Source organism: Perca fluviatilis, chromosome 1 (genome assembly GCF_010015445.1).
Source record: "Perca fluviatilis chromosome 1, GENO_Pfluv_1.0, whole genome shotgun sequence".
Lineage (NCBI taxonomy): Eukaryota > Metazoa > Chordata > Actinopteri > Perciformes > Percidae > Perca > Perca fluviatilis.
Window position 1 is genome coordinate 12,723,780 of NC_053112.1, and position 27,911 is coordinate 12,751,690.

A 27,911-nucleotide genomic window follows, 5' to 3' on the forward strand; every position below is an offset into this window, starting at 1 on the left:
CAGCTCCACACAACTCTCTCTGGATTTCCCAGTATGACTTTCCCGCGCAAAAACTCGAGTGAAGACAATTACCTCTTCTGAAGAGTCCATCATGTTTTTTTAGTCCTCTGTCCTCCTTGGCTACTAGCAACTTCATCGAGGAGTATGAAAATTAGCATGTCTGTCTTGTTTTATTATCAATATCTAATGAGAGAGCAGCATAGGTAAGCCTAGAAATGCCCTTTGCTTTTGTAATTAAAGTTCTACATTTCAAAGAAGTCAGTGATTACATTTCGTTTGTGATCGGGGAAAAGTTTAAAGTAGCCTAACTTTTTGTTTTTGTATCGTCATTGATAGATATCCCCAAGTTTGTCAATGTATATTTTCAGTGGTGGAATGTAACGAAGTACCAATACTTCATTACTGTACTTAAAGGTCCAATATGTAATATTTGTACTGTAATAAATCCAAAAATGACACCAATGCCTCATCAGATATTAAGGAAACATGTTAAACTGAAATACTATCTTTTCTGACAACAATGCTAATGTCAGTATTTTTTCTTTTTGAAATTTACATTCCATGACGGAATTTATGTTTATGTTTTGATCTGTGTGTTGTTATCGGCCCAGTGTCACAGCCAGGACGGGTTGCCAGATATACCTGTAAAAACGTAAACCCAGCGCGCTACAGCTGTAACGGTAGTACAGCCATGAAGGCAGCACACAAACAAACAGGATCAACGGAGATAGATTCTACCCGACCTAAAAAAAAGAAAACAGCATGTTTCTAACAGTTGCGTGACCAGAGACGTAACAACCCCCTGGTAAATATTGGAGATGTATTTGAAAGATGGAGACAGCTTAGATCCCAAAAGGACGCAGAATTGGCTTATTTCCTCCTGAACAGGTAAGCATAGCTTCAGGCTAATTTATCACAGCCACAAGGGACGGGCATTTTATGTCATTTCAACATTTGTGTACTCACATTGAATTATATAGCTAGAGTACCCGAGTTGGTTACTCGCAAAAACAGTTGAGACACAGCCAGTAAAGTGATCCCGACTGGTCCTGGCTAACGCCGCCATGCTAACCCTGTTAACTGCTAACGTTACCGGGAGGACCAGGCAAGCAGCCCATGGCTGTTTAAAACGTGTAGTTAAGCGGTGAGTTATTTTAAGCCAAGAGAGGGGGGCTGTAAATCGGGAAGAGAGGACTGTGAGTTTGCAGTGAGTTTAGCGATTGTTGCAGTAATTCTAAGCCAATGAAGTGTGTTCCGTCGGCAAGGTAGTGGTATTTTTAGCGTTTCGTATTGTAATTCTAAGCCGAGGAAGTGTGCCTGACTGGCGTGTGGAGAGGACGGTGACGTTGTTGTGTTTTTAGCGGTTCAAACTGTAATTTTAAGCCTAAAAAGTGTGTCTGTCAGTTGGTTACAGAGCTCCGCGTGAGCACGGGCTTTTATGACTGTCAATATAGCCAGCATCTAACGTTAGCTACTCCGCTCAGTGACATATATAAAAGACTCTGCTGTGCTGTGGAGTAATGTCTGGCTATGTGAGACTAGTATCTAACATTAGCTACTCTGCTGTGCTGTGGAGTAATGTCTGGCTATGTGAGACTAGCATCTAACGTTAGCTACTCTGCTATGCTGTGAAGTAATGTCTGGCTATGTGAGAAAAGCATCTAGCAACATTGTTGTGAATGCTGCGGTCTCAGCCTGGCAACCCCCGTGAACTTCGAGTCTGGGCAGGAGGGGGCGGGGGAAACGACTCTCCAGTATTTTGAATTGGTAGTGCTGTAACTATTTTAACCGCTAGCTGCCAGGATTATATACAATATTACATATTGCACCTTTAAGTAAATTTTTCATGTATCTGTACTTTACTTAAATACAATCAATAGTGCATACGTCTGACTTGTACTTCGTTACATTTTGCAGCAATTATCTATACATTTCTACAACGTTCCGTTACATTTTCGTTACATTTTCTGATCAGTTTTTCCCCCTGGCAATATTATGAATCCCACTATGGCCACACCAAGACCCGCCCTTCAATAGCATTTATTGGCCAGGCGTCCATGCTTACGCAAGGTAACATAACCCCATTTGTTCAGGTCCTATCCCCTGACCAATCGGCTATCCTAACCTAAACCACTCAAGGTCAAATGCCTAACTCCAACCAATTGAGCTGCTTCGTAGGGCGGGTCTTGGAGTGGCCATAGTGAGATTCGTAATTTTGCTTCCCCCTGCCAAAACGTCTTCCTGACCGTCACACGTTTGCAGTCCGCAGGGAAGCTGTCAGTACCCGATCCGTGCTGCCTGTACAATCCGTTCTGTGCATGCGCAAAATGTTCGCTGTTGTACGAGGATTTACGACACTGCCCGATCTGTTCCACGCTTCCGGTCGACAGCCAAGCTAGCGTTAGTTTAGCTAACAGCTAACTGCTAGCTGAGACAGCATGTAAACTTTAAAAGACCCTCAAAATAAAACTTGAAAATAAACGTTAACATATATAACAGCTGTTACGTCAGTTCTACTTTACTTGTGCTCATTTAAAATACAATCACTCAATATTTGTTTTTATTGTTATTACTGTAAAGTCTTAATGTAGCTGTAGCCTGCTTCTCCCATTAGGTTTGACTTAACGTTATTTTAGACTGAATCTAGCTGTCAGCTAGCGGTTAGCCGAATTAGCTGCTAAACTAACGTTAGCTTCCGTGCTAGCGTGGAACAGATCGGGCAGTGTCGTATCCTCGGTAAAACAGTATTATCATCTGCGCATGCGGAGAACAGATCGTGCAGGCAGCACGGATCGGGTACCAACAGAAGCCTTCAGCAGCGGCCGTCTAGCTCCCGGTGCCGCTCGCGATATTACGAATCCCACTATGGCCACGCCATGACCTGCCCTTCAACAGCATTTATTGGCCAGGCGCGTACTACTGCTCCAGGTACTACTGCTCCAGGTACTACCGCTGCTCCTGTCACTGCTGCTGCTCCCAATACTCTGGTCGGTCATATGTGAAGCATCCGTTCACATAGGGTTGATATACAACCCTTATATTTATCTTAAAAACACTCCCAGTCCTCCTCAGCTGTGAAGCCACATACTTGTTGTCCAAGCACGTGTGTTCTCGCTAGATAAATGTGTGCAGCATTCACTGTCCCGTGGGAAATAATGTAAAGTCGAGCGTCATGTAGATCACCCTGATAGATAACCAGAATTGTAAGTCAGAATGTAAACTGGGCCACTTTTTAAGTCTTATGTGAATATTGTATATAGGGCTTTTGTTAATTTATTGATAAACGATGTATTTACTGTAGATGTAAATTTTATTATGCAATGTTTTGTGACCTGTGTGATCTTAGCCTGTGGGACTACGGATGGAAATTAGCCCTTGGCTACAATCCGGCATGTTTACATTTATGTATTCCATGTTTGTTTATTAACATGCACTGTCCCAATCAAATAAATAAAGTATTATTATTATTACAGATGGTAAGCACAATTACATTAACCTAAAACTAACTTAATTAAAATGCCACAGCCCATACTGTTATTATTAGAATATAGACATTAGAGAATAAATCGTTATGCAAGTACTTTTAATACTTAAAGTACATTTAAAATCAGGTACTTTTTACTTTTTACTTAAGTAGGGTTGTCATTGTTGTACTTCTACTTTTACTAAAGTAAATATATCTCTTGTTATTTGTACTTTTACTTAAGTACTCAGATTCAGTACTTCCTCCACCACTGTATATTTGACAGAAATGTTTGAAATTGAGTAAGTAACAAATTATTTCACTGCCAATAATTCATATTTTGTTACATTCAAGTATATTCCAGAAGTACTTTTAATACTTAAAGTACATTTAAAATCAGGTACTTTTTACTTTTTACTTAAGTAGGGTTGTCATTGTTGTACTTTTACTTTTACTAAAGTAAATATATCTCTTGTTATTTGTACTTTTACTTAAGTACTCAGATTCAGTACTTCCTCCACCACTGTATATTTGACAGAAATGTTTGAAATTGAGTAAGTAACAAATTATTTCACTGCCAATAATTCATATTTTGTTACATTCAAGTATATTCCAGAAGCTGGAGAGAATAGATGTATTATATCTACAGAACAAGATATCTGAGCAATGTTATTTTTTATTTTTAAACAGTGCTGTCATCTGCTAGTTGACTCTGCTGCAGTCTGTTCACATTTGACCGCTCTTACATCACATGTCAGTCTATCCAATTCAGAGGCATGTTGGTCTACCTCGGTTTAAACCGCCCCTTGGAAATTGGAAAATAAAGTGAGAGGTTTCAGACTACACACATTTGCGATTTGGTCTAGCAATGTCAGGCTAACAACATACAGTATTGTACAGCATTTACTGTAAGGCCTGCTGTCAGTTTTTAGCTCTGTTCCTGTCGAACTGGCATATATCCGTCACTAGAGGGCTCCACTGACTCGTTAGTTGACATTAGAGCAATCCTCTCAAGTAAATGACTTGGCAGAGTTTGCAGAGCTGGACTCAAACCTGGCCCAGAGAAGTTCAAAGGCAGTGGTGTGAAAGAGGGCAAGGAGCATGATAAGATGCTGGAAGGAGATGGAGGAAGCAGGAGGCTTGTAGATTCAGTGGACTTATCCATATCTTCCAAGCTTTCCTCCTGACTCATCTGCTCCTCGCCCCCGCTACCAATGTCTGAATCCAGGCTGCAGAGCTCAGGGCTGTCAGCTGGCAGCTTCTGGACTTGCTCGTAACCGGAACAAACCTGAATGGAGCCTTTGCCTAAAATATCTACACTGCCTCCAAACAACTTCTGGAAATCTATTTCTTTGCCATTCCCTCCCTCCACCTGCTCCTCTCCTTCAGGCCCATCCTCATGGCTATCAGTCACATTGATGCTATCTGCCTCGAAGCTCTCTTGACTGACTTCTTCACCACTGCACACGCCTGAATCCAGTCTCTGGAGCCTGAAGCACTCGACCTGGAGCTTCTCAGCCTTCTCATAGTCTGAAATTACCGGCATAGGCTCACTGTTGTTTCTGCCTTTGGAGAGCAACTGGCGGATCTCCACTTCTTTCCCTCTCACTTCCCTATCCTGTTCGGCATTGTTACCTTCACCTTGACTACCGACGGGTCCATAAGGTGTATCGGTGGCACAGGGCGCCAGATTCCCCGCAGTGAGCGAGGAAACAGGAGGAGGAGGAGGAGGAGGAGGAGGACACAGCTGGGAGTAACTGGGGTTGGAGAAGTTGGAACTGGTCGACTTGTGGCTGCTTTCACTTCTCATCTTCTCCAGCAGTGCCGCCTCTGGCCCGCAGGGTGCAACAGCATCCACAGTGGACGTTACCTCAACAGAGACGATATCCACCGGTTTTAAGAAGGACTGAAAGGATTCCCTGGTGAAGTAAGGGCTCAACCAATTCTGGAGGAGAAAATGTCAAAGATGGGGGAGCAAGAGGAGGAATTTGTCAAAGTTAAAAAATACAGAAGTAGTTTAATTTGTGATACAAGGTCTGTAAATAGTCTGCAAATACCCAGTGTTTGAGGTGTGTCCGTCTCTTTTCTCTGTAGCTACAATAATGTTGGATTATAAAGGTCACTAATGAGTCATTTTTTCTGTCTGGTTTCACAGCCTATGTGGGCTGCACATCCTGCTGTTTTGTGCCTTTTTAAACTGCTTTTTTAAGTTGCTGTGTTTAAAGCTGCACTAATGGATATGTATTTATTAACCATGGATCATATGACGGTGTACCACTGGTAATGACAAAACCACAGAGAACTATCTCCCTACTCTGCAGATCTGTTCATCTTTATTGAGCCTTTTAGCATATTTTAGAGAATTATTTGGGTTATTTGGATTGCAAATTTAGGGTAAAATTGTAGTTCAGCCTCACTGATATTGTCAAGCCCGTATCCAGCTGCAGCAGGCAGCTGTTTTCAGGAAAGAAAAAAAGCTCTTACAAACTCACTATATGCTAACTGTACAACTGACAGACACTCTCTGGAGAAGAAACTAAACATCTATCAGCCAAATTGACACCAAATAGAGTAAAAAAAACAAAGAGTGAACATTGGACGTACATGCCGATGGTGGCCGTGACACAACGCCATATAAATGCTAATGATGCTCTCTCTGTGCTAAATATGTAAATAGGTAATTTTACGCTAAAATACTTACCATAATTATACATTTGCACATCAATGCAGCTTTAATGTGTTTAATGTGCAGCTTTTAAGCTTGATCTAATACAGTTTTTACAGTGTGCTATAAACATTTTATAAGAATGCACATTTGAAAACAATTACAAATTGTTTCCACTGTAAATCAAGTCTGTATTTGCAGCAAAACCTGATTCAACTGAACAGGAAGAAAAAGAAGATTTCATACGCTCACCTGGAAATTTGCATCATTTAGGAAGGAGTTTGCTGGGTTCGGCAGGGGCGGACCTTTGATTCTCTTTGCGATGTAAACCCTAAAACACAAAGATGTAATCCTAAAACAGAGTTGTCGGAAAAAATATACTGCTCTTGAACATAAAAAACAACGTGTTATATGTTTTTGTAGCACAGGTGACACAAATTTCTTTGTTGTGTCTGCTTACCAGGTGGTTTTGTCTGTCTTAAAGCGTATGACAACCAGAAACACGGCCAATCCTGTTGCCACGGCAACAATGCCAAAAACACCCCCAGTAGGATCTGTCAAACACAGGAAAGAGCATATCACGTTAGCTAAGAGGTAAGACCACTGTATTTATCCCACCGTAAAGACCAAATCTGTCTTATATGTCTGTGATTTTCTTGCAGTTCTCCTGATACTGTACACAATGGCATGTTAATCAATTAGATACCCAGATCTAGAAATGTGCTCTGGGAGAGCAGGTAAAGATATTTCAACAGAACAAGTGGGAAAAGTATGACATTTCAAAAGAGAAACGTTAGTGTATGTTTTAAGTGCATTAAAAACACATTAGACTTGGATTATTATGTGAGAGTACACCTGTCTAATCAACATAAAACATTTCCGATGTGATGTATTTTTCCTTTAAACTTGCATTGTTTGTCCAACTCTCAACTCTCCTACTCCAAATCTCCAAATGCAGCCTGGTCTCCTGGAATGGCGTATGAATAACACATTGATTTGTTAAATCATTACATCACAACATTGTTGTTTTTTGCTTTGCTTTTTGCGTAGTTGTAGTTGCACCAGAATTTCTACTGAAAACCAATCTGCGTCAATATTAGACGGTCAGAGGAAATTCTCCATAAAGAGGTGACATAGTATAAAGATAGAAAGCCCATTTAGGGTGACTGGGAGAGTTGGTGGATGGGTCAAACAAACACATTGTCACCCAGGAGGCCGCTGTTCGTGTCCCGTGTGAAACCAAAAATCAACGTTGGGTCATTTTAATTTAAATAGTAATCGTCATTATTTCACCCAAACCACAATGTTTTCCTAAACTTAAAGGCATAGTAAGCGATATTAATCCACTACACTTTTTGTCAACATCAGATAATATCTCCTCACAGCCACCCAGCTCTCTGTTTTCTGTGTGTGTTAAAAAAAATCCGTTGTTAATACAAACAGAAAACAAACAAAGGAGTGCACAAGCCACAAAACACTGTTCCAGCCAATCAGCAACAGGCAGCGACAGTTAATGATTGGGGGGCAGGCAGCATTTGAATGTGCCGGCCGGCCGGCCAGTAGTTATCGGTCTGTGAATCTGGGGGGCGGAGCTTCTGAAGGGAGGGGGGGGGTTGTATTTGTTTGGCAGTTGAGTTCACATATCAGCAATCTTTGCACAGAATCACTTACTGCACCTAACCAAGATGTTTTCTTCCCAAAAACAAAGTGTTTGAATTTACAACGTTAACCATGTTTAAAACTGCAAACTGTAGTGAACCGTCATAGTTTGACATGTATAAGTGACGTCAAGTGTTCCTGAAAACTTATGTGACGAGTGGCGTGTTATTCATACTATTTACCATGAGCTCATAGTGCCAAATGCTCAGCAGGACTGGAAAGTAATCAAATACCTGAACTTGTCTTCAAATAACATGTTATTTCCCACTGCCTGCATTTCTGAAACTAAATCTCAATTGGCTTTGTTCACATTTGGCAACCTTTACCTGATGGTGGGGGGGGTGGTTTTGCTCTTCCTTTCCGAGACACCCATGATGTAGTGGGGCTCCAGTCACTCCACATTGACTCGGTGTCGCGTTCATTGGCCTTCACTCGAGTGCGTGCCTGGTACGTCTCGGCTTGTATTATCTGATTAGGGTCCAGCTCCGCTGTGCAGTTATATTCACATTGAGTGTCTATTATTTTCACAGAGGGATCCTGAAAATGAAGAAATGTGTGGATATTTAATGGGCTGATTTCATGTACAGGTGCTTGGATTTTCTACTACCACAAGGCATGGATCATTCGTGCAAACAATTTAACATTCAATCATAAGATCTATGATTTCTGACAGAATACACATAGGCCTACTCATTTAAAGGTCCCATGACATGGTGCTCTTTGGATGCTTTTCTATAGACCTTAGTGGTCCCCTAATACTGTATCTGAAGTCTCTTTCCTGAAATTCAGCTTTGGTGCAGAACTACAGCCACTAGAGCCAGTCCTACCATGAGCTTTCCTTAGTATGTGCCATTTCTGTGTCTGAAGCTATTGAGGAGGAGAGTGGGAGTGGCAAGGTGGATGGTGGGGGTGTGGCCTTGACCAACTGCCACTTTTCTCATTTGAAAGCCATGATGTCTCTCTCTCATGGGTTGGCCAAATTCTCTGGGCGGGCAAAGCAGGGAAAGGGGAGGTAACCTTGCTTGTTATGACCTCATGACAAGCAGATTCCAAAACGGCTCATCTGAGCTTTCATTTTCTCAAAGGCAGAGCAGGATACCCAGGGCTCGGTTTACACCTATTACCATTTCTAGCCACTGGGGGACCATAGACAGGCTGGGGGAACTCATATTAATGTTAAAAAACCTCATAAAGTGAAATTTTCATGCCATGGGACCTTTAAGCATTCACACACAGACACAGAATATATACACACACTCCATGACTCATCCTTTTGTTTCCACTGCAATTGGGAGATGTAGGAATTGATTCTTCCATGCGGTATGGGTGTAAGTCGGGATGACCAGGAAACGGTGGTAGAGTTGATATCTGGTTGTTGCGGAGGATCCAGCTTTACTGCAGTATCACACACACATAGTTTGTTTTAGGTTATCGTTGATAGCTCACAGGGTAAATCACATAGAGTGATATGATATTCATTGTACTCACTGTGACAAGCTGGCGTGAAGGAAATGCTCAAAATCTGCTTCGCAGGGCCACAGCTTAGATGAATATCCAGCTGGTGGTAGGTCACAAACTGAGAAAATTTCAAGAAAAGAATAGAGCTCTTAGGAAACATTCATAAGATAACAATACAGAATTAAATAAGATCTTAATTCATGTTGTGGTTTGAACATCATGATGTTTTTGCTGGTAGTAAAGGTGATCTGCTAAACAGGTGAACTAATAAGATGGTCTGATTAAAAGCTCCAGATAATAGCCTTAAATGTAGACATAAATGCTGTAGCCAGTGTTGGGAGTAACGGCGTTTAAGTATAACGGCGTTACTAACGGCGTTGTTTTTTCAGTAATCTAATTAATTACTTTTCCCATTGTTGCAACGCCGTTATCGTTACTGAGAATGTAAAGTGGCGCGTTACTACAATTTGGTTGAATGAAGCGCGAGGTGTCAGGCTCTGGCTACACATCAGCTGCCTGAAGAGAGTGTAAGTACCGGCACTACTTCTCGCTCATTGAAATTAAAAGCAAGAATGTTTATGTAACATGCACGCTATGCCCAGGAAAAAAATACTTTATCCAACACTGGCTATACTAGAGCTTGCCAGATGTCAATGGAACAAATGACATTGCAGGGACAAGGACTAAACTTTGAAAGACAGACTTAATGTATTTCATGAATGGTTACTTGTTTTGCTGCTATTCAGCAATAAAGACCACTGTTTTGAACGGTTTGTTTATTTAGCCTTAATCTTCCCACTACTGTGGGTGGGGGGGGAGCCTTTGGGACATCTCCCAGCTGTAGCTGCTCCCATCAGCAGGATCAGCACCTTGGAGAGCTCCTCAGTCCTTGTCTCCTCTGTCCTTGACTGTCCGAAATTGTGCACTTCTGTACTTAAACTTGCTATTTTGAGTACATAGTATGTTCACACTGACAAAGTGTGGCCAAATGCAACGCACTACCAGTACCCGGATGCGGCACTCAAAACGATCAAAACGTTGAGTCGCCATTTTTTCTAACTAGCAGAAGCCACAGGACCACCATGTATTTTTGAACTTGTAAATATATGGTGTGCGAGGAAGCTACAGCAGATTGCTATATTATATTGAAATGCTCATTCATGTGTAATTACTTCCACCACCTAATCAAAGTATTCTCGTAAGCGTAGAATCTGCCATTTAGAATCATTCAGAATACATAGGAGCGACTCACTCGAATGATGGCAGCCATGTAGCGCCTCCATCTTTAAAATACATTAGCCAAAGAGGGACATACCTCCTCATTTCGCCATCTTACACCTATTGGCACCGTGACGAATGCAAGGGGGAGATTACTCGCCAGGAAAGCGAAAAATATAATTAAAACGACAACACAACACAAAAAAAAAAAAAAAATTTTTTTTTTTTTTCTTTTTTTTTTTTTCTTTTTCCTTTTTCCTCTTCGTAGGAAAAAAAAAAATAAAAAAGATTTATTTTTTTTTTTTTTTTTTTTTCGTGTTACTGGCGGATGCCGCTCCTTGCGACCGTGCATTTGCGCGGCACTCAGACACTGCAAATCGTCACCAATGAAAAGCAAACAGTTATCCAAGGGGTGTGGCTTAAGCATAGGGGGCGGGCCAAACCATCACCAATGAAGAAGGAACTCTGTGCTGAGTTCAATGACACCTCACATAAGACTACCTTAAACGGTTAAAATGTTATGAAAGGGGCGTGGCCTGAGTAAGTGGGCGTGTTTAAAGTATAGGGGGCGGCTCAGTATCACATGTAAACCACACATAAGTTTAATGTAAATCGGATGATGTTTGTCATATAAGGCTGATTTCCTGTTGCCAGCGGGGGGCGCTATGACCAAAAGTCAATATTGGCCTGTAGATGTCCTCAGGCCTGGACTTTTGTTGATTGTGGGAAATTTCAAGCAGATATGACAAAGTACACTGTAGTTACAGCCACTTTCTCGTCTATGCTAAACACTCAAAATGGCCGCCACGCCACGCCCACACCATTTGCCGAAAAGTTTTTCTTTTAATAACTTTTCACCTTTAAGGTGTTGAGATGGTACAGACTAAATTTGAAGTTGATCTGATGAAATCTCTAGGAGGAGTTTGTTAAAGTACGACATGTGGAAATGGCCAAAATCACTCAATTCGAACTTTCAATTCAAAATGGCAGACTTCCTGTTGGGTTTAGGGTATGGCTCCAATGAGCTTTTTGGTTCGTGTGGCCAGGACCTAAGCTAAGCTAACCATCTACAAGCTGTAGTCTTATTTAACAAATAGACATGAGATAGGTTCTAGTCTTTTCATCTAACTCTCAGTAAGAAAGCAAAGAAGCATGTTTTGCTTTGCTAAGTGTTAAACTATTCTTTCAATGACCACTATTTCATTCTTCTCTCAGTTGAGATATTATAGTGTGTGGTTACATGAGAGCTCCTCAGACTCACATTGCCTTCTCTTTTGTAGCTCAGGACGCACTTCTTTGGCATTGGTCTGGAGACGTCAACAGGCTCCAGGTTACATGAACTGCTATGAAATTTAGTACTGGAAAGAAAATGTCATGTTTCTTTTCATTTTGCTGCACTCACACAAAATAACTGTATATTTGAATCTGTCCAGTGTTTCTTTTTGGGACTGATGTCCTTACCTCCCTTTGGATTGTATTGTGCACACATTGTCTGGCTGATCAGACACATATGTGCTGTTCCACACACAAGTGATAGTAGAATTATAGTCCGTGTCGCAGGTGAGATCTGAGACACCTAATGGAGATGAGAAGAAAAGAAAAAGATGAAACTTTGTTAATTTCAAGGGCTTTCATATTCACTTGTGTTGTCGTTATTCTTGTGTAACAAAATATATTGAACTCTATTATTATGCCAGGCAATATAACAGTTTAGAATAAGTTATCAAAAAATTCACTAACTGTTATGGAAGCACAGAGAGTTTCCAGCAGCACAGGCACAAAGCAGAGCCAGAAGAAGAAAAAGCACAGGGGTTTTCTTATATCTCTCCATTTATGGTGTCATCAATCTTCTTTTTTGAGAGATCTCAAACCAGTAGGGTGGTTGGTTTCCAAAGCTGGGGGTTAGATGGATTGTTTTCATTTCAGGGTGGAACTCACTGCTTCCTCCTTATTGTCATTCTGTGCAAAGGGATGACACACACTGTATGTCTTCTGCTTCTTGATTTTGTAGTATTTATAAGACACACACGTACGTGCGCGCGCACGCACACACACACACACACACACACAAACACACACACACACACACACACACAAATACCCCTGCCCTTACCAGAAATACAGCAAGAAAAAACAGAAATAAAAATGTTTCAGATCCTGCCTCAGCTTGTCTGTTCTGTTTCCACGTACACAGACTGATTAAACACCTGTGTAACATGTGATACACAGAATACCCAGATACAGTGAAAATGTAATAGCCTTGTGAGACCGTCCTGATCTCGCGAGCTCCAGTTTTCCACTCGCAGATCAGTCAGGCGAGAAATTTGGAGCCTTTCGCCAAACGACCAACCAGTCAGCGTTGGTTTTGAGCAACGAGAAGCAACCGTTCAGTCTAAACAACATGGCAGCTACCACAGATGAGATGAGAGTAGCTATCGCGCAAGTTTTATCCGAATTAGAAAGTATTCCTTCATTGAAAGAAGAGCAAAAAACGGCACTGGAGGCTTTTTTTGGAGGAAAAGATGTTTTTGCTCTTCTCCTGGTTTCGGCAAGAGTTTGATCTGATTGGTTAATTTGGCCCGTAGACCATAGACAGATGGTTTATCCAATCTGCTAACCAGTATTTTCGCCCCTTCCCAAAAGTTCTCCAATGGAAAGTTCCCAGATGGATATGCCGAGCAAATGCGAAGCGATCCATCTGGTGGAGTCAGGTTAACAATGTAATACTTTGTAAGTAAATCCCCTGTTCACTGAGGCTTCAAAGGTCAGGATCAGCACCACACTTTTATTTTTGTATTTCTTATCTTTTATTTAATTGACTGTAGATTGGAAACAGAATCTGGGATCGAGGGTCCTGCACTTATTGAAGCCAATATGTTGAGATTTAAAGAGGAACTTAACACCGGGCTGAAAGCAGTGTTTTGTCGCCTTCCAACCCATTCTCATGAACAGGTTCGTATGATATTTTACGAAAGGTTTTACAGAACAATTCATATGATATCCTACGAAATAGGCGGCTCCAGGCTGGTCACTTGACAACCAGTCAAATGACATGTTAAGTTTTCACATTATTATTAACTAAAACAATGTAAATGTAGATTTTGAAACATGGTCAAAGTATTTTTGGAAAGCCTATTTTTAGCCTAAATTATAGACAGAGAGATAACACAAAACAAGTGCAAGAGATACAACAAAGGTTCCCAGCTGGAGTCGAACCCGATGCAGTTCATGGATCTTAACCCCAAAGCTACCAGGGGCACCCCAGGACCCAACTTGGTTGATATTGTACATAAGTAGTACCAATTTCCAAATAAACATCTGCAATTAATCAAATTACCAAATTACAAGTAGTGAACCTGGAACAGTTGGGGCTCCTGAAGGTTTGGGGCCCCGGAGCAGTTGTCCGCTTTCGCTTTGCTAATTGAACCTTGGCTGAATTTTGGCATGAATTAATAATGTCATAAGTTGTTGTTTTTTGGGTAATACAATGACTTCAGGATGCCACAGTTCACATTTTCAAATTCTGTACATAAGTAACTTCAGAGAGACTGAAAACCGTGTAGTTTGGGGGTGCATGTTTGCATGTGTTATCTAACAAGCACTGCCAAAGCATGATGCTGGCATTAATACTCACTACTTCATTAACTCTTTAAAACGCTGACAAGCCAATCATGGTCTACAATGAAAATATATCTTGGACTGTATGCTGTCATTGTATCATTAACAAAACCAAATTTCTATACTACTTAAAAGACAATTCTGGCACAAAATGAACCTAGGGGTTAATAACATATGTGTGCCAAGTCAAAGGTTCTGTTTTCATGCTAATCGAATGCGTCTCTAGCTTTAAACAAGCTACCGCAAACCGGTGGTTAGCTGCTAACGCTAGCTTTTGGGGCAGTAAGTAAATCGCTATTTTATACCACTAACAAGACTCCGAATAGCACCACACTTCAACGGTAGCATAATGAGGGTCCCTACATGTAAACCGAAGCATTAAGAACTTTTTAAGTGTATGATGACTGTTTTCCCAAATGGCACCTGCATGTAAACATGAATGCTGCTATCTTTATAATCTATCTTTTTAATAAACTTTCTGTACACTTACAAAGTTCTCAATGCTTCGGCTTACATGTAGGGATTCGATTAGCATGAAAACATGTCCCAGAGAACGTTCGACTTGGTACACATATGTTATTAACCCCTAGGTTCATTTTGCGCCGGAATTGTCCTTTAAAATGATCTTTAGACGTGTTATGTAAAAAAAGAGGACCAACAATAGTGCAAGTAACAGCAATTGATAAATTAATTATCAAAGTTTCATTAGATGTGGGTGTAAAGCTCTGCAAACCCAATGGCTATGATTAAACTAAACAACGTAAACAACCCCCATTAAAGCAGATCAGCTGTCTGCCTGCTCAGGTGTCATATCATCTTACCTGACACAAACAATAAGTGATATGTAGCACATATGTCATACCTTTTACATGGAAATGTACTAGTCTTATTCTTAGTGTCTTACCTGTTGGTGAAGCTGCTCAGGATCTGCTTCAAAGAGCTGGGTTCGTTCTATTTAACAATGGAAAAAAAGGAAATGAAAAACCCACACACTTTAATTAGGCAAATAGAAGATAAGGTTTGCACGCTTTGAAGGTCACTACTAAGAAATGTAACCGCAAATCCAGAATAGTTTTTTACTTCTCTCGAGTTAAATCCACCTACGCTCGAGGGTGTGAAAATTGAGTCTTCACCTTCAAGTTTTTGTTGTGGTTAAGTATGTTAACACTTCAGAGCAGATTCCTCTTGTATTTTCCTTTAACTGATAATTAACGTTCTAATGGCAGTACTCGTTGTGCACCTGTTTCTAGAATTAGAAGCTGATACAGGATAAAAAAACAAAAACAACAACACGGTCCTCACACAGGTGGATGCTGGCAGTGTGGATGCTACAGTTTTATCACCTGTAATAGTTAATTGTTTACCTTCCTTTACTTCCTTGCAGCCTGCTTTTTCCCCAGTCTGTTAGGTCTATTTACACAGAGCACAGGCACTCGCACACACACACACACACACACACACACACACACACACACACACACACACACACAACACACACACAAACAAACCCCATGCACATATGTACATACTTATGCACACATACATACATACTCACACTACATGTTATTCCTGCGTGTGCAGTTGAAGTATATGCGCAAGTAATGTATCCATGTATGCTAACCTGAAGTGTATGTATGTGCAATTGAAGTATGCATGTATGTGCAAGTGGTTAGTACCGGTATATATGTATGTGCAAGTGTTTAGTACCAATATACATATACTCTATGTCCAAGTGAAGTATTCAATTCTAGCCTAGACGGCTTCTCATAGCTTTAAAGCTCAAATGTTCTCAATTCTTTTTTTGCATTTTATGGCAAACACTCAACTGATACATACTATATTGAACGGTTGTTTGCTTTTGAATTTGAACCACAGTGACATTTAAAGTTTGTCAAAAACAGGATGAAAAATAAATGTGTCTCAGATACATGATTTGTGGTATGTGGTTATTACAGCCCACTGCAACCCGACCCACAAACACCCACAGCATCAAATGCAAAAAACTAACTTTCTCTCTGTACAATAACAGCAACACTACATATTTTCAACACCCTCTAAACATTTTATATTTGTAAAAATACATTTCTAATAAAGTACACTAGCAAACTTGTCTTTTTTGCCATGTGTACACAACATTTTTTTCAGTCTTTTTCCATTTCCGTGCAAAGGGGAAACAGCCCAAGTTCTTGCAGACAACCCGGTCACTGGTTTATGTGGTTTAATAAAGGTCAGAGTGTTTTTTTTTTCCTGAGAACCTGAATGTTCCATTATTCTAAAAGGGACACTTCATACTAACATCACTTCCTTTTCTTAAAACAGCACTAATCAGACTGTAGATCACATCCTCAGCTGAAGTGTATGCCTTGCCAGTTATTTGCATTAAGGGAAACAACTTCTTTGAAAAATTTATTAACAACTTTTTTTCTTTTTGTATTTCTGGATGTTTAATAAAAGGTGAGAAAGAGGAAGCTGAACTGCATACATCCTCTTAAAGCCACAGTACTTAGAAATTTAGAAATTAAGGCCAGCTGCTTCTTGTAAAGGTCAAAAGGTTTCCAGTATTGATCACAAATTAGTTCTTTATAATTTTTGAAACAGAAGGTAAATCTGTATAAGAGACAAAGTACGTCCCGTTGTATGGTTCCGGATACCAAAACTTTAAAAGGTACAATATGTAACATTTCTGCATTAAAATGTCTAAAATCAACCATACCTATGTCATATATTTTTATGAGTTGTGTTCTTACACTATCACAAATGTTTCCACCAAATGTCAAACCCAGAGAAATCTGTTATTTTATTTTTTTGACACGGGACGTTACCTTTAGTCGCCTTTCAATGGCGTCATATAACCTTTCACCATCTAGAAACTCGTAACTTCCGTCAGAACACTGGCACTCAGATGATACGTTCAGGAGTAATTGTAAATCATACAATGTCACAGAAAAAAAATACTTGTAACCATAATACTGCTTTTTTTGCCACACAGCATCATTTTGTGATTAATTACATGCTACTTTTTAACACAGTAATACAACAGAGACCTTATTTATTGATACATTGCAATATCGATCCAGCTTAACGTTACTACAATGTGCTGGTTGGTAGCTAACAAAAGTAGCTAACATTGATGCTAATGCTTTGTGGGTAACATTATGAGGTTACAACATCGTTGAACACGCTCATTAAGTTATTTTTAGTATGATTGTTTTGACCACGGTCAACAGCACTGGGCTAATTATCAATTAAGTTCACTAGTAACGTTAACGTTAGCTGTATAGATAGACAAGTAATCTAATGCTAATTTAGCCAGCTAGCACACCCCGGTCTGTCTGCCTCACTCCCCCGGCACAGAGAGACTCAGTCGGGATGAGAGCTGACAACAGCCCCGGGACATATAGCTAGCTAGTTACCGTTAGCCCCTAGTCACCTAGCAGCCAGTCACTTTCATTACAGCAATCCACCCGGCCAGCACTTACAGCACGTTACCTTGTTCATCTCTGTTTTTAGCCATAACGTTATGTCTGTTTCTGTGTTGAAAGCAACACAAAGCCAGACTCGAATTCCCTTGTGCTTACACTTACTTGGCCAATAAATCAGTTTCTGATAAAAATCTGAAATATAAGTTCTTTATTTATTAAGTATCTTTGCAGTGTGGGACCAACCTTATTTTTCAGAATTAAAGCATTATTTTGCAAAATGCACCCACTGAACTTGTGAAAAACTTTGTGAAAAGGTATTTTTCATTGCATGGCACTAAACAAATTAATTGGAACTGCTTCCACAGGCTTGAACTAAAGTTATGTTAAGACTTTACAGTAAGGGTACATGAATTATGAATTCATGCATGAATTAATTCATAATTTGTGCAATACTTCATTCCTTTATATCTTATGAATCACCAGGAATTGACATGAGTTCATAGCCTCTCATTCATGACCTCATGCATGAACAACACATCAACTAAAGCATTAGGTAAGGTTGGGGAAACTGCAGCTATTTTATTAGAATGACATGAATAAACGTTACTAAACTTAAGATGAATAAACATGAATGGGAAAACTTGTCCGTGAATAGATGCATTCTAATCAGCGATGGTGTTTAAAACTAAAAACTTCAACTCCCATAATTCCACGCAACTTCCCAACGTCATCAAAAGTCTGTGTTTACCATCCATTGTTTTGGTTGAGATACCCCTAAGCGGCAGAAAGTTACATATTGTACGTTTAATGGAAAGGACAGCTATGAAAGGGAGGAGAGAGAGGGGGAAGACATGCAGGAAATCGTCACAGGTCGGACTTGATCCCTGGACCATCTGCGTCGAGGAATAAACCTCAGATTCATTTTAATTATCTGATAAGAAAGTATCAAATCAGAAGTACTACTGCTATGGTTAACCACATTTTAACATTCAACAATAACAACAGTGGTTCAACATTTCCACTTTTCCAGTGTTTTGCAACTTTGTCCATATTAGGGACTAATGGCTAATGATTTTAGTTGTCAAACTCTCTATCCTGATTGGAACTGTGACAAGATATGTTCAGTGGAACCAGCTTACTTGTCGTGTCATCATGACACACAATGACACGATTCAAAGTCATGATGTAGCAACTTCCCCAATTAAAGGTCTGTACTTATCCAGCTCATGATTAGTGACTGATAGTGGGAAAAACCTCACTGGTCAAGCAGCACTTTGAATCAAGAAAACAAATAGAGAACTTTTTCAAGTCTCACAGCTACTATCGGCCTCTTTCTAACCTCTCTCACTGAGTTCTGTTTTTATGCGCCCACTTCTAACATTTGGATTTCCCCTAACCGGCTCCAATAGCTGACGCTCTGTTCTCTCACTCACTTTCCTCTCAAAAGCACAGAAATAACCACAAACTACACGCACATAAAATACACACGCACACAAACCACTTCCTAACCCCCTTCTCTTCCCAGAAAGCTGCTGTTGTTTCTAATAAGAAAAAAACAACTAACTGACTAGCAAGTATGCTCTTCCTTTATTGATCTCTTATATACATTTTTTTATGTTACTTGTGCAAAAACTACTAAGGTCCACTGGTGCCAGAATAGGGGGGGACAATGTGACTTTTTGTCTACCCACTAAGCCACAGGTAATACAGTCACGCCTCTCTCGGCAAGGCTTTCTCGGCGCCCACCTGCGGTGCACTTGGGCACGGGGTGGGATCAGTAAGAACACATTGGGTGCATTAAAGACAATTATGGCTTTTCACATTTACTACTTTCACCCCCTTTAATCAGAGAGTTCTCCCAATCATGACCCACTGACAGTTTAAGAAACGTATTGTTATCTGGGATGAAAATTGTTTTTTAAACTTTGGTTTTGAGCCCAAACAATATCTCTCTATCAAAATAACAAGTTTGATTTACATAGTGCCAGAGGCTTAAAGGAATACGCCACCGTTTGTTGATGGTCTCCCCTGGCTGTAGATAGGTGGGCCAATGCATTTTTTGTCTCAGTGCAAGTAATTAGGTTGTTTTTTTGTCTTTTGTTGGCTTACTTTTACTCACAACATGCTAACTGGCATCATAGGATTCCATTCACTACGCTAAGCCAACTAGTGGCGGCGTTGCCGGTGTTGCACCGGACTAAAACAATGCATGCACAAAAAATGCGTTGGCCCACCTATCTACAGGTAGGGGAGACCGTGATAAGCCCTATTTCAACAAACGGTGGCATATCCCTTTAAAATTCTCGTAGGCTATTTTGAGGAAAATTATCGTACGCAAGTCGTAACAATGCGAACAAATAGGCATAAATGTGTAATTTAACAAAACATGTATTGAAGCAATTTTTGACACGCCTACATATCTGCCCACATTGTTTCTTATAGCAAAACGCACAGGCTGCCTGCATGGGGGTCCATCAGACTGACAATGTTTGTAATAGTCTACTATATTACAACATTTAATTACAAGACAGCACAACTGGAAGCCTGTTTATATTCTGCATGAAACGGTTAAGGCCATAAGCTAAGCTAATCAAATACTAGTACACAACTGGGCTTATTCAGCCTGGGAAAACTCTGAAACTCTGTCCGGCAAATTTGAGATTTGATTTGTTCTGCAAGTCAGTCTAGCCTAATTGAAGCCCATTTGCAATTTTTCCAAATCGAGGCACCAATCCCAACCGTTGAGGAGGGCTTTACACAATGACAATAGCACAGCAACCCGTTGATGACGCTGTCGCTGCTACGTCACCCGGATCGTTGGTCTGATTGGTTGAAGGACTATCCAATTGCGCCCAGAGGCATTTGAGTGGCGCCCGTTGGTGACGCCCCTTTGGAAATGGGCTGTGAATGAACCTTGCAGATCCACTCTCAGTTAAAACTGAGAAGGGTCGTCAACCAGGCTAGGGCTTACTGGTGCATTCAAAAGAACTTGACTTGAACACAGCATACCTTAATGAGAAAGTTCAAGCTTCATCTCCAAGTCGCTGGCTGTGGGTGCGGCAGGAGAGAAAGACAGCCGTGCTTGCGCTATAGCACAGACTAAAACCAACCACTACATTTAAAAATGGTCAAATTATCCTACATTATGGCACTTTTAGCATTATTGAGGGCAAAATGATCATACAAATAGGGTATTTATCGTACACGAGCTGATCTGCCGTGCATAACTGTGCGCAATGCTAAGGTCACATTTCTCTAACAGCTGCTACATTGGCAGGCAGAAGATAAGGGAGTCTAAGTCCTGCTAGCATTTAAATGCATTAGACTAATACTGACTGCTACGGTGGCTAGTTTCACGCAATATACAAACATTTTAATTAACTTATATCCATACATTGGAATTTGTGTTAAGAACAAAGATTCAGGATATGTAGGCTCTTATGAAGTTTGTGTAACTACTTGAATCAGTCGGTGTTTATTGTACACAAGATGGTTATTACTGATCCTTATACAAGTAGAACTAGCCTAAAAAAGCATGTTTAATAGTGACTTAAGTTATGCTGTGATCAAATAAAGCCTGCAGGATCCAATGTGCGATGGAGTCGCATCAGAAACACAGGGACCCACATTGTGTGAGCTCATATCGATAAAAAGAGATTAAAACATCAGTATTCTAGACTGTCTTCCCAGGAAGAACAACAGCATCAGACAACACACCATCACCAACACAGCCACCTGTGTTGTTTACACTGGTCTGTTTTCGGTTTGAATACTTGCTTAGCTATCGACAGTTCTTTGTGTTGGCATTTTAAACTCTGGTGGATTTATGAGGACTGTGGTTAACTGCTCCTCAGATCTCTGAAGGGTAAATCCAGACAGCTAGCTAGACTCTCAGTCCAATCTGAGTTTTCTGTTGCATGACTAAAACAACCTTTCAACAAATTAACATAACTTGCAACAGCATCATGTAGCACGTAGGAGTAAACAATAGAAGCCGAAACAGCAGCTGCAATGTGACAAATCAGCATAATAAGACCGTGGGCTTGAATTATATATTCAACATTTAGGCCTATTGAATAGATTGCTACAAAATTTGGGACAGACAATCCTGGTTCAGAACATCTATCCCAATAAATGTGATGGTCCTGGTTATTTCTCTTGTGCCACCTTGACATCATGTGTGAAAATGTCATAAAAAACTGTTGGGAGGATTGCCTTGAACTTTGGTTCAACCATTAATTGTCCCAACCTGTCCTGCAGGTCAAAATTTAAACTTGTCTAATACTTTGGTCGCTAACATCAGCATGTTAGCACTGCCATTGCGAGCATGTTAGCAATGCTACCGTTAGCATTTAGCCTAAAGGGTGTGGCTGTTCACTCTTGTTTATTAGGCAAAAAGCATATGTTACGCTGATATGGTCTCCTAAACACCCCATTGTGAGTTGTCTGGGTCCCTTTCTCTCTCTCTCTCTCTCTCTCTCTCTCTCTCTCTCTCTCCTCACTCCCCCACACTGTTTCCTTTTGTCTCTCACTCCCTCCACCTTCTCTCACCTTCCCACATATTAAACCCCACACACTGCCTTTCTCTCTCTTGTTAAATATATTTTGTATAAAAACTTGTGTGTATGTATGTAAGAATGTATGTATGGTAGGGTGTCATCGCTTACCTTTGAGCATTATAAAACCCATATTTTAATAATGACACCATGTGAAGAATTTCATGCCAAACTTTTATTTGTTAGTATTTTCTACACATAAAGTTGGATGGTTGGAAATTGTAACTAGGATGGAAGTCTTAATTTGAAAAAGTTCACCGGCATGACTTTATGTCTCACTAGCACTAAATTATCTTTTTTAAGATTTGGCTAAAAAGGTTTGTTACCACAGTGACATAACTTGCAACCCAATTTTCCAATCCAAACACCAAACATTTGCTGTCATTGTCATATTTCATTGGCAGACCATGAGAGGAAAACTTAAAAAAAACAGCTAGCAAGAGGACCTTGAGTTCAAAATATTGTATTAAACTTTGTGTAAAACATTTTTTTTTTTTAAATGTTACCAAAAAGGTCTTTCATCATTGTGACAGATGCCAAAGTTATGATCATCAAACACACCCAATAAACTGTCTCATGAACAAACAAAACTCGCTTTATCATCCACACCATCATCATTGCCACTTCTGATATAGCATCAGTTCCCGTCAGCGACTCATTCATTCATTACACTGAAAAAAAGCTTGATCTACATCAACAAATTCCTCTTAACCAAAGATAATTTACACAAGAACCTACCTCTCCAGTGTCTTTCTGTCGTTTTCATGTCTGTAGACTCATTCAGACTTAACTGAAAACTTAAAAAGCTAGACCATCTCTTGTCAGCCTGTGAAGTGACGTAAAAAAAAACGGTGGTTAATGTGGTTCCCCTATACCAGCATAGTGACATTACAATCCTGTGTTTCAAGAGGAACTGTGAAAGAACAGGGTGGAAACCCTTTTATGGTTGGCTCTTTTTTTTCCATTCCATTTTCACTGCTGTAAAAGAGCTAAAACGCTCTTAAGCACTCATTAAAACACAAAAATACGTAATACTTAATACAAACTCAAGGACCCTTCATTTGTCCTTGAGTTCCTTTACTTTGCAAACTTAAAGGATAGCTCAATTTATAGTGTAAGTAATACTTTTATTGAAATGCCGTTATTTGCTTTCTTGGCAATAGTTGACAATGAGAATATTAATACCACTCTCATATATGTATGATAAATATGATAAAGATGGTTAGCATAGCTTAGTATAAAGACTGGAAACAGGGGGAAACAGCTAGCCTAGTTTTGTCCAAAGGTAACAAAATCTGCCTATCAGCACCTCAAAAAATCACCAGTTGACATGCTATATCTAGTTTGTTTAATTAATTTAAAAACTAAGTGTAAAAACTACATGTTGTTGGACTATTTCCTGGCCAGAGGAGTACACATGGTTGGTTACTGTGATTATTCTTTCTCTCCAATTGGTTCTGAAGTTATCACTTACTATCATAATTCAACTCTGTAAGAGAACAGTCCTCTTTCTCTGTCAAACTCAAAGTTCAGCTGAAGTTAAAGGTGTAGACACATATAGCCGACAGGCGACCGTTGACAGAAAACCCCGTCGATATGATCAGTCGCGTCCCCGAGGTCCAAAAAACTGCCACAGAACAGACCAAAAAGACGAGAGGAGACGAGACGTAATACATCTCTATAACAGCAGGCGGCGCTAATCTGTAATGTTGCCCAAGAAATGAAAACCGGCAGCTGATTGGATGAATGCGTCACATGGGTTTGTTTTCTCCGGAAATTCAGAGCCAGACTGTCATAGCGGCCGTTCAGAATATACGATCTCATATTGTACTAAAATAGTTCACTGAAACATGTTTCTGAAAACATTTTAAGTGAGAAATAGGCCGTGCAGTTGCTGAATCTGTCTTCATTTCAGCTCAACAAAGGTCAGTTTAAAAGACTCTAGTCACCTCATTGCGCTCGTCATTTCCGGGTGAGTCCCGATTTCACTGCCGCCGACCGAACATGTCAGGTCGGCCAAAATGAACGCCGACAGCCCCCCAGACGGACGACGGCACAGGACACACCGAACAGATTTGAGTCACTGACCTCGCCAGACTGTCCCACGGCCAATAATCGGCCTGATGTGTCCCGGCCTTAATATGCAGCAGTCTGAGTCAGCCAAGTGGGTATCTTCCTAACTTAAGGTGTTAGGGGATATTTCCTGGTAGTCATGTCTAAGAATGAGATATCTTGAGTCACAAGCAGAGCGACTCATGCATTTGCACAAAGAAATAGTTATGTTGGACTTTACAAGGATGAGGAACTCCAAAAGACGGAGGCAGACTACCAGGAAGCAATCCTCTGCCACATAGGGTTGCAAGACTTTGGAAGAATCCAACTTTATTCATTTAAGTCAGACTGCTGAAGCCTCATATTGATTTCAGCTCAACTTTAAAATGCTATGAGAGCAGCTGAGTTTTGGCAGCTAAAATGTGACATACACCTCAGACCCACAAAAATGTGCGAAGTTGCTCTACTTGGGACTGTCTTTGACTTTGAATAAACAAACGGCAATTCCCGAATTTAAGGACGTTTCAGAATCCCACACATGCAAAGCACAACCAGCTACAGACAACAAGTGGCAGCGAGACGTATCTGTATATGTGTGTCCATGTTTGGGGCCGTGTTTGGGGGGAAGGTAACCTGCACATCACACGCAGACGCCACATGCAGAACGCTTTACAACAGCGGGGAGGGACGCTTTTCCTGCTATTGTATAAAATTGCTGTGAGCTAGCAGAATGTAGCGTAATCTCGGAGATTATTCCTTGACAGCACTTTGCAATGCGAGAAAATCTCAGAGTTGAAACGGGCAGACACATCAGTTTTCATCAGACTCACCCTGGATCAGGTTAATTAAATCTACTGCTAACTTACAACACTAATAACATTACCGTCGCCAAAGACAACACTGTCTAACTCTCTCTATCTCTGTCTCTCTCTCTCTCTCTTTTCTCTCTGGAGTAGGCTATACAGTGGAGGTGCTAAGTGGTTTGGGGTCCTTCTGTAAGTAATTTTGGGGTACAATTTGGTTTTGAAGAATTCTACAAGCAGCAATACCAAAGGCCAAGCAATCGCCCGTTCCAAACAGGCACATTTTCAACAGGCACTGCACTAGTACCTTTAATTCAGTGATAGCCTTCAATAATAAAGGCCTGGTCAGACTAAGGTGCAGGTTGGACATGTAGGGCTTCACTTTGTTTACCTAATTGTTTTTTTATCACTACAAGTAAGTTCTTCCATGCACTTTTTTTGCCTGAATGCTACTATGAAAAGTTAAAGGGATTGTTACTATAACAGAAGATACTGATTGGAGAATCTCTGCTTTGTTTGTTTCACTTTGACTCCCCCCAGTGGTAGCATCAGAAAGATGCTGAGAACATTTGCATGGATATGCACTGTGGCAGACAGCAACACTGCTAAGTCAAAAAATTGTTAACTTACATTGCAAAACCAACAGTTAGCCTTCACAGCGTTGTGATCAGTTAACAGCAAAAATACAAACAGGTTGCTGTTATGCAGACTGACCATCATAAGCTTTCACACCCACAGCGGGTTCCGGAAGTAAAAGTACAGTGCAATTTCTCCATTGACAATTGGAGTATAAGCCATAAAATGGTAACTGTCGATGGTAGACTTAAAACCAGCTATGACATGACTAAGCGATTGTATATGTTCATATAGATGCCAAAAGTTCATGGGGCACCAACCTTGTTTTGAGATAAATGTCTTTTATATGTCTTGGATAAGTACTCCATTACCCACAATCCTGAACAATCCCACAGTGATGCCTTTGATTGGTGGAACTCATGCTGGTGAGGAGGGGGAGCTGCCTGCACGATCCGTCATGCGCATGCCCAAGATGATAATCCTGTTTTATGAGGATTTACGACACTACACGAATCACGAATCTGTTCCACGCTTCTGCCGTTAGCCTCCACCGGGAAGCTAACGTTAGTTTAGCTAACAGCTAATTTGGCTAACTGCTAGCTGACAACTTGATTCAATCTAAAATAACATTAACTCAAACTAAAGCAGGCTACAACTGACGTAACAGCTGTTATATATTTTAATGGTTATTTTCAGGTTTTATTTTGACGCTAGCAGTTAGCTGAATTAGCTGTTAGCTAAACTAACGTAGCTTCCTTTATTCAGTGGTTTATGGCAGTGGTTCCCAACCTGGGGCCTGGGCACCCCTTAGGGGGGCGGCAAAGATCACAGGGGGGGCACAAGTCTTTATCTGGTTTAAGGTTGAGGTAAAAAAAAAAATATTTGCACATGTTAAACAAATTATGATAATACACCAGAATATATAATATACATACATACTTAGTAGGCCAGACCTCCGGGACCTCTTAACCTGGGACCCTTGCTGTCATCAGGTCAGCTGCTAGCTGCTATCATCCTCATTTTTCCTGCCGCCACGGCATCACTATTTTATGAATGAAACATTCATAAAACAAGGGCTGATAACTCCTTTGTATCAAAAAAGAAAGTAAGGCGCTATCTCGAGAGTTACCTCAACTTCGGTTTCGGGAGGGGGGGGGCTGAGCCTCTTAGACATAAGTAGGGGGGGCGACAAGGAAAAAAGGTTGGGAACCACTGGTTTATGGGATGAGTAGTTCTTTCATTTGGTTGTTGTCAGATGTTTTGCTGCTCTCAAGTGCAAACTGTTTAATGTTACCATCCTGAACAAGATATTTGTCATTAGCAAGGTCTGTTTGTATCAGTTGAAATCCAGAACATAATTTTGTTGTTAGAAAATAGAAAGGCCTTCATATATTGTTCACTGAACAATTCTAAAGATTACACGTTACTAAAGAAAATAATTGTCAATCCTGAAAGAAAAAATGACATGTGGTTTTATATTTTTAAAGTTTGATTTGAGAACAGTCTTGGCAGTGTATTTCTCCCGTAGCTCGGTCCATCTTCAACACGGTGTCGGAGGAACTCATGTTCACAACAAGATAACAGAAATAATTTCTTTATCAGATCAACACACTCACCAGTTAGGGCCAGGACGAGATGGCTACTCCCTCAGGCTGGAACAGCAGAGATGACGAAGTAGAAGAATTATTTGACTACTTTTTGTGCTATTTGTACAACATCTGTAAACGAGAATATTGTGAGCAGACTGACTTAGTTTCTGACTTATTATCCGCTTGAAAACTAAAAAAGGGAAGTTTGGAAATGTTAAGGCTTCATTTCCCTTTTTAATTTTAAGCTGTACTTTCCATGTCCTCTTTATTATTGGGGCATGTGTGAGAGGTAGTAGGACCTACTTAATATGATCAGTTATTGTATATATTGTTTCTCATTGTTTTTATTGCAATCCGAGAATATTTTGTACTATTGTATGTGTGTGTGTGTGTGTGTGTGTGTGTGTGTGTGTGTGTGTGTGTGTGTGTGTGTGTGTGTGTACGTGTGTCTAATCAGCAATAAGCTCAAAGGTCTGAAGTCCAAAGGTCAAATTTAAAGCGCACTTTTCTACCAGCCTGCCAAACTAGACGCTGCTCTCAGGTCAGTTTTGTGTACCTTCTAACTTAAAGCGTAACTCTCACCAAAATGCAACCTAGGGTGTTTTTATGAATGTACCCGAGTCAACCTTTTGTTTAAAAGCATATTTAGGACGGAAGCGCCACTTTTAAGATTGACCGTTTTTCGGTTAAATGGCCTTTTGAATGGGAGTGCTAGGGGCACTTTTATGCTAGCCTCAAAATAGCTATTTTTAAAACACTAAGAAGGCTCGAAACAACATGCTCAAAGTACCACCAGGGGCTCTACACCCTACACCCAAGCATTGACAACATT

General features: G+C 40.4%; 1 protein-coding gene across 1 annotated transcript; it reads right to left on the reverse strand.

Annotated features, from left to right (window-relative positions):
* Positions 1 to 4,121: 4,121 nt before the first annotated feature.
* Positions 4,122 to 27,650, reverse strand: LOC120561165. The gene is made up of 12 exons (XM_039804149.1): positions 27,107 to 27,650; positions 22,798 to 22,885; positions 14,986 to 15,032; positions 12,204 to 12,422; positions 11,925 to 12,039; positions 11,725 to 11,821; positions 9,276 to 9,363; positions 9,043 to 9,182; positions 8,114 to 8,324; positions 6,589 to 6,682; positions 6,381 to 6,459; positions 4,122 to 5,408 (listed from the first exon to the last, which is right to left on the reverse strand). Exons 4-12 carry the CDS (start codon positions 12,292 to 12,294, stop codon positions 4,392 to 4,394), a joined length of 1,932 nt encoding a protein of 643 aa, XP_039660083.1. The 5' UTR covers positions 12,295 to 12,422; positions 14,986 to 15,032; positions 22,798 to 22,885; positions 27,107 to 27,650; the 3' UTR covers positions 4,122 to 4,391.
* Positions 27,651 to 27,911: the final 261 nt, after the last annotated feature.

Coding starts and splice junctions, on each gene's coding strand:
- LOC120561165 (XM_039804149.1), bottom strand. CDS start 12,294: ATGGAGAGATATAAGAAAACCCCTGTGCTTTTTCTTCTTCTGGCTCTG. Junction 11,822..11,924: donor ACAATACAATCCAAAGGGAG/GTAAGGACATCA, acceptor TTTTCTTTCCAG/TACTAAATTTCATAGCAGTT. Junction 5,409..6,380: donor TAAATGATGCAAATTTCCAG/GTGAGCGTATGA, acceptor TTTCTCCTCCAG/AATTGGTTGAGCCCTTACTT.